Genomic DNA, 13,077 nt, shown 5'->3' on the forward strand with positions numbered 1-13,077 from the left:
AATCAAAGATAATTCCAATTCATATAATTAGTAATAATATTTTGAGAAGACAATACTCATTTATTATAAATAATTAAATTTATTAATTTTTTTAATATTTATAAATTAATTATCTAATTCTTATATTAATGAGGTAATAATTTACATAGTAGTTTATTTAGTTTATTTTGCTAAGATTCAATATTCTAATGCTTCTCTAAGGTCCTTATCCCTCTAATGTGTGTTTTGTAGTGTTTTGTAGGGAAGTGAAATTCCATTTTCTCTCTGTTTTTTTTTTTCAATCTGGAAAAATTTTTAATTGAAGGATTTATAATTTTTCTAAGGTCAGCATATTTTAACCTAGTCATCTGAAAAACTTAACGCTGCTAAATCCATCTTAGCAAAATCAACATGATCTAGGTTAGGCCAACTTCTTTTGTTTTTTTTTGGGTATATGTTTCTAAATAAAAAAACTAAATAATAAATCGTGAAAATAAATTATCATCAGCAGCGAAAACAAAATACGATTATAGTATGGACTATAGTTCATCAAAAAGTATGGACTATAGAGGGCCGGTTTCATTAAAGGAAAATAAACATAGAGGTTTGCCGTGATATTTTTCCCCCCCAAATTTTGCTTTTCCACTTTTGATAACCAAGGGGCTTTGGACTTTATTGCATCCATTGTGTGCAACCGCTTTTGGCTTCTCTTTCATTCTTTGATTCTAAAAAGTCTGGGCGAGTTATGTTTTGAAAACTTATTAAAATCAGGACATATTTTTAAGTTTAAATAGCATTTATAAAAGTTAGTTACGAATCACCTATTAATAAGGTATTTATAAAAATGTTTACAGATCACTTATCAAAAAAGCATTTACATCAGTATATGAGCTGACTCTTTAGCAACCGGATAAATTCTTATTGGCAGGTTCTCTTTTATTCTGTTTATTTATTTTACTAGAGATGGGACCATTATTCAAAACAAACGGAATCTTTTCTTCACAACTAAAACAAACGGATGTGAGCACAAGGGAACGATGCAAAAGCATTATATAATGGACTTTTTGACTTTAGAGTCCTGCATTTTTCTTTTTTCTTTTTTAAAAAAATATTTAAACTGTTTTTGATTTCTATGGCTATTATTAGAACAATAATTAGTAACTCGACGAGTTTAGGTTTAGCGGAAGTATCTCTAGGTTATGAAAGATACTATGCTTGTATGCATGACAAACAAAAACTTAAAACATTGTGGGGACTTGGGGCCCTTTGACGCCCAAACTACAAATCAGCAATCCATAAGCCTAGACAAAATAATCCAATATAATAACTAATAAATTTCAACATCTCAATTTAACAGGAAAATATATAAGTATGGGCTTAGCCCAACAACTCTTCACAACATACCAAATAGCTAATTATTTGTTTGGATTAACATTAATAAAAGTAATAACTTTTATCTCTAGTCACTTTTCCAAACTGAATTTGGGGTAAAAAAATCCATTAATATAGAGTAATTTATGTTTGAACAGGCTTTTATAAAAAAGTCAGTTTGGTATAAAATTGTTTGGATAATAAATTAAAAAATAATTTTAAAATATTCAAAAATTTTAAGACAAAATTTAAAAAAAAAAAAACCAGAAGCTAGAAAGAGTTGCTTTAACTTTAAAATGATGTTTGGACAAAAAGGCAATTGCTCTCAAAACGATGTCAAGCATATTTTTTATAATCCAATTTGCTTCTTCCCTTTTTTTTTTTTTAAAATCTCAATTGGCTTCTGAAACTTGTTAATGCCATCCCAAATATACACAAAACATTTAATCACTTGTTTCTATCAAGTCTTTTCAAAACAAGGGCTTAGCCCTTAATAGTCAAAAGCACTCATCCAGTCTTAAAGATAAGACCTATTTTGTAATGTAATTTACATTACAAAATGAGTATTATATTTAAGATCGGAAGAGTATCATCTAAATTCACGGGTCATTTAAACTAAGTTTGAAACTAAGTACTTGGAGATAGTCATACAACTCCCAAAAACTAAAACTAAAAGCTATTCAAGTGATTACATGATTAAGAATGGATATAAGATTTGCAGGCAAATCTATCAATCAATATCTACAAAGAGTTCATGGAAATTCATATGGTCAGTTTCTTTGACTTTTACATGTTTTTTTGTTTATATGGAAGCTTCTAAACAATGCTCTCCTTGCTAGTCATTATATGCATCAAGATGATCTACAGGAAATAATAAAGCACATCATTATATTGCATTTTCACTAGCAAATCATTATGTCATTAGGAGGAAAAGGAATCAAATATTCATCAAGGACGAAACTCTTCTCCTCAAATGGTTATAAAGGAAATTCATCACTTGATCTCCTTTATTTTCATCTATTGGATTCTCACAAGTACATGAATCACATGCAAGGATATTCCCTCCTCAAGGATAATTCATCCTGAGCCTATATCAGGTTAAACATGGAAGGTGATAGCATACTAGGAAGTGTTCAATATAGAGGTCCTAAAACCCAAAAAGTATTCCTCTAGTTAGAGGCCCAACAAGCCCTTCAAAATGTTCAAAGAATTTATAGTTTCAAAATACTTACACAAAGGAGAACATGGATCATTTCTTAAACGATGACATGGACTATTATAGATGTCAAGCTAGACATGACACATAATAGGGCACCCAAAGCTATCATGGCATGATTTAGTGTGGTGAAGAAGAGTCCAAGATGATGTACAAGGCCTATGTGGAGTCTAGATTGAAGAATTTGCATAAAATACTATGCGATAAGCATGTGTTGTAACATCCTGAGTTTTTAACTTGAGCTTTGAAGACTTTTAAGCTTGTATTGGGGTAATTAAGCCTTTGAATTATGTGGCAATAAAAGCGAATGTTGTTGTTTGAGTTTAATTGAGGCATAAAAATATGAAAGCTGATAATTGAAAGCCATGTCTTTTAGACTTTTCAAAACAGTCTTAGAATTTGGAGATTTTAAAGAGTTAAACAATAATATCTCTCAAAACTTGTATTTGAAAGTTGACACTTCAACCTTTTCAATGAATCCTAATTATAAATTTTGAAAATGTACAGAGTTAATTGTAAACTTTTGATGTTAGGCCTCCTTATTACCTATTAACTTTTGAGTAATTTTAGTAAATCATCATTTTCAAGGAACAAATGATAATAATTTTGAATAAATCTTTTGTTTCAATGAAAAATAGACACATCAATTTCCAAAAAGGCCTAGTTTGTAATTTTGGGAGATCAGTGGAGTTAGTTATGAATTTTTAAAATTAGACCCTTTTGTCTATGTTATTTGCTGGACGTTCGCTATAGCCAACAACACAGAGTGTTAACTATGCTATTGGCTAGATGACTGTATTGTTTCCTAGACATTCGCTAGATGTTCAGCATAGCAAATGCAACAAAATCTTGTTTTCAAAATCAAATGTCAATTCGAAAAAAAGATGGTTGGAGAAGTAGCACTTATGGGGCTTTGCTAGGACTTGGTATTGGTCCCTAAGAGTATATTTGAACTTCTAAATATCAAAGTAAGTGCTTTTAACCTTATTTATACCCTTTCATCTTAAATTTCCCACATTTGAGATAGTTGAAATCTAAGGTTTATGATGATTTTTGAATGCACTAAGGTTTTCACCGAATCTTTTGAGTTTAAAAAACTTATATAGACTAGATTAAGTATTTAATTAGTTTAGTTTTGTTAGATTTGAAGTTTTATGAGGTTTTGGATTTAGGGTTTGTGAATTTTGGAGGTTTTTGATGGTTGATGATAAAGTGATGATTTGAATTGAGGTTTGATGGCTGGATTATGCTATTGTAAGTTGGAATTGATGTTCAATTGGTTTGGCTTGTTGACATAGCTTGTTGATATAGCTTGAAATTTTTAAATGGGTTTTTTTGTTAAAATCGAGTAATTTGAGGTGAATGATTATTTTAGATGAGTCAATTAAGCTATTAAGATTCTAATTTTAGTGTTAGAATGGTTGAATTGTGGTTATGGTAAGAGTTAGGCTCTAAAGGGGCTTTGAGTCTTTATGTTTGTTATGAGCTACTCTTTTGATTATGAATTAATATGTGGTTACTTTTGATTGCTATAAATTAATTATAAATTATTTGTCTGAGCACAAGGCTTGGTTTGATTCTGGTATTATATAGCTTTAGTGAAAAGTAACTACTTTTCACTTGTTATGCATGTTTGTATGATGTTTGTGAGTGCTTTTAAATTACATGAGATTTCTAAAATGCCATCGATCTATGATTTGAGCAATGAGATGCATTATTGTTGAAATTGTCTTTAGATATTGAACTATAGTTATGAAATTATGATTTCATAAACTCATCAGGGGGGATATGATGGGGAATATGAATTAATTTATTGAGAAATAATTTTTAGGATTAATATTGATGAATGAAATTTAGAAATCTTGATTTGGCCGATGTGAAAAGTTATTATGCTATTGGTAAATAATTATTATATAAATTTCATGAGTATAAATACAATAGGGGATAGTGGACATTGATTGATAGAATGCATATTATAGAAAGAAATAAGAGAGTGAATTTTATACATACCATAGAATATCATAGAGGTAATATGGTGGTGAGCCACCATATATACACTGGTTGGTCCTTTGACCCATATGTGTATTGTTGGGTAATGACACACTGCTAGTAGACTAAAAGAGAAATCCATGATGTGGTCTTGTACTTTGTAGATTTTGACTGGTTCACATCATTTGATTGGTAAACTTGTTATGTTGAGCTACTAGTCATACTACCACAAAAAATACTTTTAACGATGCCATTTTACGATAGTTAAAAAGAAAAATATTGTGAAAAAAAAGATAGTGACATTTTTGTAATTAAAGCACGGTAATTAATGATTTTTCATGGTGGTTATTCATATATCTGTTGTGAAAAGTATTTTTAATGATGGTTATATTTAATAACCTTCATTAAAAATACTTTTCACAGTGGTTGTATGAATAACTATCGTGAAAAGTTTTTAAATTAACCCTATCGCACATTTCCTTTTCACAATTTCATAGTGCGCTATGGTCCCCTCCTCTATTTCACCACCCAAACTGCATTTTCCTGCAAAACCTCATAGTCTACTGTCATGTTTGGCCCTACATTTGCCTTTTGTCTTGCCGCCATGTTTTGCCGTTCAAACTCGTCTCTTTTCACTTTTTACTTGTCTCCCACTATATAAGTTTCCTCTTCATTTATTTTCTTCCTTTTTTTCTTATTGTTTTGGATGTTTGATTATATAAATTTGTTATATATCAAATGGGTTGATTGATTTTACATTTTAGATGTTTGACATTGTTTATTTTGAGTATCTTATGTACTTGGAGGATTGGTTGGAGACATTTGGAATTAGAAAACTGTAATTACTTCCTATACATGACATCATAAACACATTTAAATCTTCAAAGTTGATTAATTTTTAAGTTTGTAATTTTTTAATAATTTTTTGATATTTTATTTCGAATTTTGTCAAATTTTTGTTATAAATTTTGATATTTACAATAAATAATCCGTTAAGTGTTTGGTGATTTTTTTTGTTATAAATTTTGACTGATGATAAAGTGTTGTTTAATAGTATTTGTGTTCCCGTTTTAGATTCATAAATTTTAGCTTTAGAAATATTTATTTACTGAATTGGTTTGAGATTGTTGCTTTTCTTTTGTTAGTTAGAATTGTTTAAATTTGTATTGCATTTGTTTCTTATATTGTTGGTTAGTTGATTGATTATTTTATCCATTGTTTAAATTATTTGAGATTTCTTATATTTAAGGAAAAATTTTGCTGAAATTTTTATAAAATAAAAAGGTATTCCCTTTAATTTGTAATTAAGTGGTAGTCAATTTTAATTTATTGACAAACACTTAGTTATTTTATTTATTTGAATATTTGAATTAAGTAGCTAGAATTGAGCTTGAAAACTATATTCATTGACACTGTAGAACAATGGATCGTAGTTGGACAAAAGCTAAAAGAATTAGCAAAAAATATAAAGATGGTGTTGAAAGGCCTCTTGAGCTTGCTTAGAGAAATGCCCCTAAAAAAAGAGATGACTCTTATTGTTGTTCTTGTGTCAAATGCTTAAATAATAGTCGGAGGAGTATTCTTGAGATAAGAGAGCATCTTTTCTGGGATAGGATAAATTTGAGATACACAAATTGGATATGGCATGACGAAATTAGCAAGACAGAATTTGGAAAGGAGAAGGTTGTGAATGATGATTTTGCTAATAGAATTTCGAATATGCTCTATGATATAAGGTCTAAGTGCTTTGCATAGTTCTCTCTCACATGTGAAAGCTTATGTAGTGTTGCAAGGATGTCTTTGTACCCATGGTGTAAAGATAGCTACACAAGGTTGACAATCATATTGAAGTTGATGAATTTTAATGCAAGAGATGGTTGGAATGATCGATGCTAGTTTAACAGAATTGCTCAAGTTGTTGAGTGATATTTTTCCAAAAGGAGAATATGAGGTAAAAATTTTTTTGTGTCTATTTGGAATATGAAAAGATACATGCGTACTCTAATGACTGATATTATTCAAAAATGAGTATGAAGGGTTGAATAAGTGTCTTAAATGTGGCATTTCAAGATACAAAATGAAGAAAAACGGTGGTGATTGTGATGAGATGACCAAATGTCACCATTTGAAAGTATTGTGGTATTTTCCAATAATACCATAGTTTAAGCGTGTACTTGCTAATGCCACAAAAGCAAAGAACTTAAGATGGCATTCTGATGAGAAAATATGTGATGAAAAATTTTGTCACCCAGCGGATTCTCCTCAATGGAAAGCAATAGATCAAAAATTTTCTCAATTCAGTAGTGAGCTAAGAAACCTTATGCTTGGGCTCTATATGGATGAAATTAATCCATATAGTAATCTTAGTAGTACACAGAGTGCTTGACAAGTTCTCTTGGTAATTTACAACTTGCCTCCTTGGTTATGTATGAAAAAAAAAAGTATATTATGTTATCTTTGATGATCTCGAGACGAAAAGAGCTAGGAAATGATATCGGTGTGTATTTGACACTTTTGATTGAAGACTTGAAGAAATTATAGAAGAAAGGTGTTGATGTGTTTAACGCTTATAAACAAGAGACTTCAACTTATATACCATGATCTTCACTACGATAAATGACTTTTCAGCATATGAAAATTTGTTAGGATATAATGTTAAGGGGCATAAACATGTCCGATATGCGAAGAAGGCACTTACTACATGCAACTCAAACATAGAAGGAAGACAGTCTACCTTGGTTACATAAGGTTTCTCAGTCAACACCACATTTGAAGAAGGCATTTAATGACTCACAAGAATATCAAATGGCTCTAATACTATTAACTAGAGAAGAAGTTTATTAACAAACGGAAGGAATTAATGTGATCTTTGGTAAGCATATTAGTCGACACCACCCTTATCGTAGGGTAAGTATATTGTTATATTTGAGATACACACAAATTATATATACATGATTATAATTAACATGGTTTGTATTTTGGAGTTATCATTCGTCCCTTATTTTTTTGCCTCTTTGATAACAATGTCTACTGATTCGATTCCCTTCGTGGAGCTCTATAAAACAAAACTAAAGATGTCATTGACACGTGAATTTATGTTTATATATTTATTACATGTAAAGTTTACAAAAACATGCTTTAATATCATTTCTTTTCCTCATTGCTGATAGGGCTTTTCATATTTTCAATGTGGTGGCCAAGTAGAAAAATAAGCCACTACGAATATGTATTCTCCCACAAGTATGTTGTTCTGAGCTAAGTATATATTTATAAATTTTTTAGACAATCAAAGTTAATGTTTATAAAGTTTTTAGATAATCAAGTTAATGTTTATAAATTTTTTAGATAATCAAAGTTAGATATTCAATTTTATTTTTCATTTTGTTTGATTGTTGTCAATCAGAGAGTGTTGAATGTGGATATTATCTGATCTGATATATGAATGACATCATTGAGACAAGGGGTACTAAGAAGTTAGACAAGGTAAATATAAGTTACATTATAATTCTTCAATTCTTTTCATATTTTTGATCTAGTTGACTAATGACTTTGTTATTTTTAAATTACAAGCATTTTGAGATAGTGTGCCATATGATCCCGAAAAAATCAACTCAGTAAGGGATGCTTTGTCAACAACTTTGCCTGGAAACTTTGAAAATCTGAATTAGTTTCGTCATTCACCTTTCAATTCATTGTTTATTATATATGTGTAGTTGAAATATTAATTAGTTAACTTGTTGATTATTAGGTGCAGTTGATTAAATATTAAGAATTAGAAACATCAGTTATGTTAGAGTCAGGTTTGAGTTTATGTCTTGAAATCGTTTTGTATTCTTCTATTATGTTGGTTACAATTTATCTGTAATTGGTTTGGCATTGTAGGAAGGTTGTATAGGAAATTGAGTCAAATTTTCAAAAAAGACAAACTAAACACTGTCGTGAAAGGACTTTTTAACAGCAGTTACAAAAACTAACTGCCATTAAAAGTATACTTTTCATGGCTGTTATGTTATAAAACGACTATAAAAAGTTAATTTTTCATGGTGGTTCAAATTTTTTGCCTAAAACGTCGGTAGAATTCACTTCACCTCAAAAAGCAACATGAAAAGCCTATTTTAACTGCCATTAAAGGTCTCTTCTCTAGTAGTGTCAAATGGATGAGCAATAGCCCGTGCATTGAATCAGAGGAAATAAGGTGGAATTGAGATTGAAATACCGTATTTTGATAAATGTGTAACCATGTGACAACTACAAATGTTATGATTTTTATAACTATCTTACTTGATAACTCATAAGTACTTACTTGTATGCCTGATAAGTAGAACTGTTGATTACTAAAGCTTTTGTCTCACTCTGTGGTTTAATATTTTCAGGTGACAGATTTAAGGTTAGTCCATCAAGGAAGGCATTAGAGGTTTAGCTATTAAGTTAATCTTGTATAGAATCCTTTAGTTATATGATGGGTATTTATATATTGCTACATAGGGATCATTTTTGCATACTTTGATTTATTTGCTACCGGCTATATTTAGCTACAAATCTTTGATAAACTAGTGTTGGATTAGCCGTACTATTACACTATAAAAAAAAAAAGGGAACACATTTAAATCTCCAAGAAGCAAATTCTTTTTACTTTTCATGAAACCAAGGTTTTGGAGCCAAACCACGGTTTCATAAAAATGTAGAGTGTTTGTGTGTTGGATAGCCAAACCATGGTTTCAGAAGTGCTTTTACGGATTACGAAGTAATATGTGGAGGAGATTATCTCGTTTTGAAAGTGCTTCTGAAACCACGGTTTTGAGATACCAAACAGTAAGAACTTTTTGGACCAAACCATGGTTTGAGCTCCAAAAGTGCTTTTGAGTAGTTTGCCAAACACCCTCTAAGCCAATTCAATAGGGGAAAAAATAAAAGAAAACAAGAACATCTTTTATGTTTTGGTAAAGTACAAAATTCATTATCATATTAAATTTTATTTTCTCTTACTACTCCCCCATGTATGAATATACTCCCCCTAATCCATAATATAAGAAGTTAGTTAATTTTTCTCACATACTAAAAAATAAAAATTTAGTCATTAAATGGATCCTAAATTGATAAAATTTTTCTATTTTACCCTTAAAATTTATAAAATTGCATTGCATGTTACACTTTTTTTATCTCTTATTTCTATCCTCTCTCCCCTATATTTAATAGGGTCAAAAATTAAAAAAAATTACATTAATTATCCTGACAACGTCTTCTCTTTTAGACTACAATTTTTTCCTAACCAAGTTGTATGAAACAAGAATTAATGCTTTGATGCACAAATAAGGTAGTTGGCAAAAAAAAAAAAAAAGCATACAGGGTAACATATATTTACAAAAAGGATTAAGGAGCAAACTTATCTGTAAGGTTTTTACTCAGAAACACTGGATGTCTATACATTTTTTTTATTTTTTGTATTTGTGAATTTGCCTTAAAATTTTAAAATTGTAACATTATTATCCTGTATGAGTAAATAATAAGGATACAACAATAATTATATATAAATAAACTGGCCTCAGGTTATCCTTAGGGAACCTAGGGGCTTGGTTTGGAACAATTTATTTATATTTTATTTTTTTCCTTCTAAATAATTATTATTTTTAAGATTTTCTATCACAAATATCATTCTTTCTAGGTTGGCTTTGGCTATAATTTTCCTTAATTTTACTCTAAGCCAGTGTGATTGGGGAAAAAAAAGAAAAGAGAAAACAAAACATCCTTTGTTTTTTCGGTCAAGTACACTAGAATTTATTATCATATTAAATTTGATCTCCATTTACTACTACGCCATCGCTATTTCCACTATCTTACGAATATACTCCCTCCGGTTCTATATATAAGTTTCAAATAACTAAATTACATTTAACGAATTAGAAGTTAAAATTAGTTAAAAATAATAAATAGGTCAAAAATGAAATATCTTTTCAAATTTGTTCTTATTTATTAAGAGAATAAATGAGAGAGGCAATAAATGAAAAAGTGATAAAAGAGAATATATGGGGATAATATTAATGAGAGAGAGTGAGCACTAAATACATTCAACTAAAAGCAAAAATAAGAGAAAAAAAGTAATAAATGTTCAAACAAATTAAAAAACAAAGCTTATATTTTGGACCAAATTAAAAAACTCCTCTTCAAAAGTGAAGCTCATATAGGATTAAATGGAATAGTATGAAAAAAGAATTAATGCTCTAGCGAGCATACAAGGTAACAAATAAAATGAATTAAAGACAGATGAAACGTGTGCATGACCATTAACTCAGACCGGAATCAAAAAGACACAAGCACTGCTGGAAACAAGGAGGCAAATTGATCCATCACATGCTTCTTCAATACAAGTCCTACTTCCACCCCACCATCACCATCTTTACTCTCTGCCATCGCCATTGTTATACCTCTATCTGCTGAAGTTATCTCCACCTTCTCCGGCCTTCCGCATCCAAAATCAGTCTCATAAACCCCGAACCGGCTCGACCCGGCTACGGCTATGTACTGAACTTCGTTTCCTTCTGCAGATTGCGAAGAACGCCGAGAAAACAATGTCTCTGCTCCATCAAGCGCTCCTTTCTCTTTCTGTATTTTCCTTATCTTTCTTAGTATTTTCTTGGCAATGATGACAACCCCATCCTCATCTGTGAAGTCTTCTGGCTGTGTTTCTATTATCTGAGACATCACACAATTCCCAAAATAGTTTTCAGAGATTGGATGCTCTAACCTTGTTCTGCAATCAGCAAAGAAACAGAATAACAGTTTCTTCCTCTTAGTTTCACTTCTGTCAATGGCTTTTGCGATGCAGAATAGAAAATAAGAAGTTGTAAGCACAAAGGTTGACAAAATTGGAGGCTTCGGAAGTTTTGATGAGTCTTCTCTTTCTTCTTTGGTCTCGTGATTTTCCCATTTCAGCAACACCCTTTCTTTTATCTTGTTTAGATCCCCACGTTTGAGCTCGAATATGGCTCGAGCAGAGTCGTCCACCAATGGCGGGAACATGCCGGAGAGAATCTTCAAGCTTAATGGCTGGTTCTTCTGATTCTGAGTTGGATCTAAACCTGACCACCCATTAATGTATGCAACTCCAATGCCACGTGGATCGACGATAACTTCCCTGTCTAAGCATGGTTCTAGTTCTTGAGGAAGCAAACCAGAAGATTCACTCTCTGCTTCTGTTCGACATAGATAAGCCCAGGCCTTCATGAACATAGTCGATGATTTGCCATCTAAACAGGCATGATGCGAACTCATCCCTACGCAAAATCCTTTGTAGGGAAACAGAGTGATTTGCAGGGAAATAGCCGACGCAAATGAATCAGAAGAATCCAAGTTGGGAACAAAAGCACGAGATAGTGATGCGTCACGAGGGGATTTGTCCAAGACCTGGTCGAAATCACAATCAGAAACAGCTATGGCGAGAGAGACGGCATCTCCGGGAGTGTGTAGAACGATGGGTTTGGGTGAGTCGGAGGGCCAAACGATGTTACCGGCGAGAGGAAGAAAGTGTTTCAGAGTGAGAGAGAGGGAGCGCTTGAGCTTTGGAACGATGGAATGGAAGAAGGAAGAGGGGTTTAAGTGAGGAACAGAGAAGAAGAAGAGACGCTCAACAGGATGAAGTCTGAGCCAAAGCAAGTCGAAGAAGGTGAGACAGAAGGAGGACTTTGCTGAAGATGGTGGCGGAGCAATTCTGCAGAGCTCTTGCACTCTCAGGGGCGCCATAGGAATGAAGCAGAGGAGGTTGATAACGGGGAGTCACTGAGTTCTATGTATTTAACAAGGAGGTTTAGAATTATTTTTTAAGAAAAATATCCCTTCAGATTTCTATATTTCAATCGTATTTTGTTTTTTCCTTAGTAATGTCTTCATAATTTTTCTTCTGTTTAGAATTATTTTGTTCAAAAAATATCCTTCAGATTTTCGCAAACTAGTTTCATTGTTTATTGCAATGATGAGATCATAATACTCAACAGTATAGTAAAATCTAAATCATTCAAAATTAGTTTTAATAGTTTCAATTTAAAATTTTTAACTACTAATTTTTAAATAAAATTATTTTTAAAACATAACAATTAAGAGATTATATTTATTTTGGATTATGTACCCATTAAAATGTAAAATAATTAAATATTAAATCTCAGTTGTCTATATTAAATTTGAATAGTTAAAATTTGATGTGTATTATGATGTTTGTTATTAGGATGAACACTGAAATTGATTCATCATATTTCTATATTTCAATCGTATTTTGTTTTTACCTTAGTAACAAATTCATAATTTTTCTTCCGTTTTATTTGTTTGTCTGAAATATTAGTTTCTTTATTTTAAAAAAAAACCGAAGAGAACTGTATGCTGGGCCACAAATGAGATGCTAATTTTGTTGAGATACAATGATCTAATGCTTTTCTAACTCAATTCTCTATCACACTTGTATGCTTTAAGGAAGTGTAATTTTTTTAATCCGACCAAATTTTTTATTAGACAATTTATAATTTTCCTCCGGTCAA

The 13,077-nt window shown here is 31.1% G+C and overlaps 1 protein-coding gene across 1 annotated transcript; it reads right to left on the minus strand.

Moving 5' to 3' along the window:
• Positions 1 to 10,760: 10,760 nt before the first annotated feature.
• On the minus strand, positions 10,761 to 12,292 carry LOC114761063 (phenolic glucoside malonyltransferase 1-like). Its single transcript, XM_028950377.1, has one exon. It carries the CDS (start codon positions 12,290 to 12,292, stop codon positions 10,853 to 10,855), a length of 1,440 nt encoding a protein of 479 aa, XP_028806210.1. The 3' UTR covers positions 10,761 to 10,852.
• Between the last annotated feature and the right edge of the window lie 785 nt (positions 12,293 to 13,077).

Source organism: Neltuma alba, unplaced genomic scaffold, assembly GCF_004799145.2.
Source record: "Neltuma alba isolate B1F8T4 unplaced genomic scaffold, ASM479914v2 tig00011068_pilon, whole genome shotgun sequence".
In the NCBI taxonomy this organism is placed as follows: Eukaryota; Viridiplantae; Streptophyta; class Magnoliopsida; order Fabales; family Fabaceae; genus Neltuma; species Neltuma alba.

What these genes read in the sequence shown, in the direction of transcription:
- LOC114761063 (XM_028950377.1), bottom strand. Translation starts at nt 12,292, where the DNA reads ATGGCGCCCCTGAGAGTGCAAGAGCTCTGCAGAATTGCTCCGCCACCA.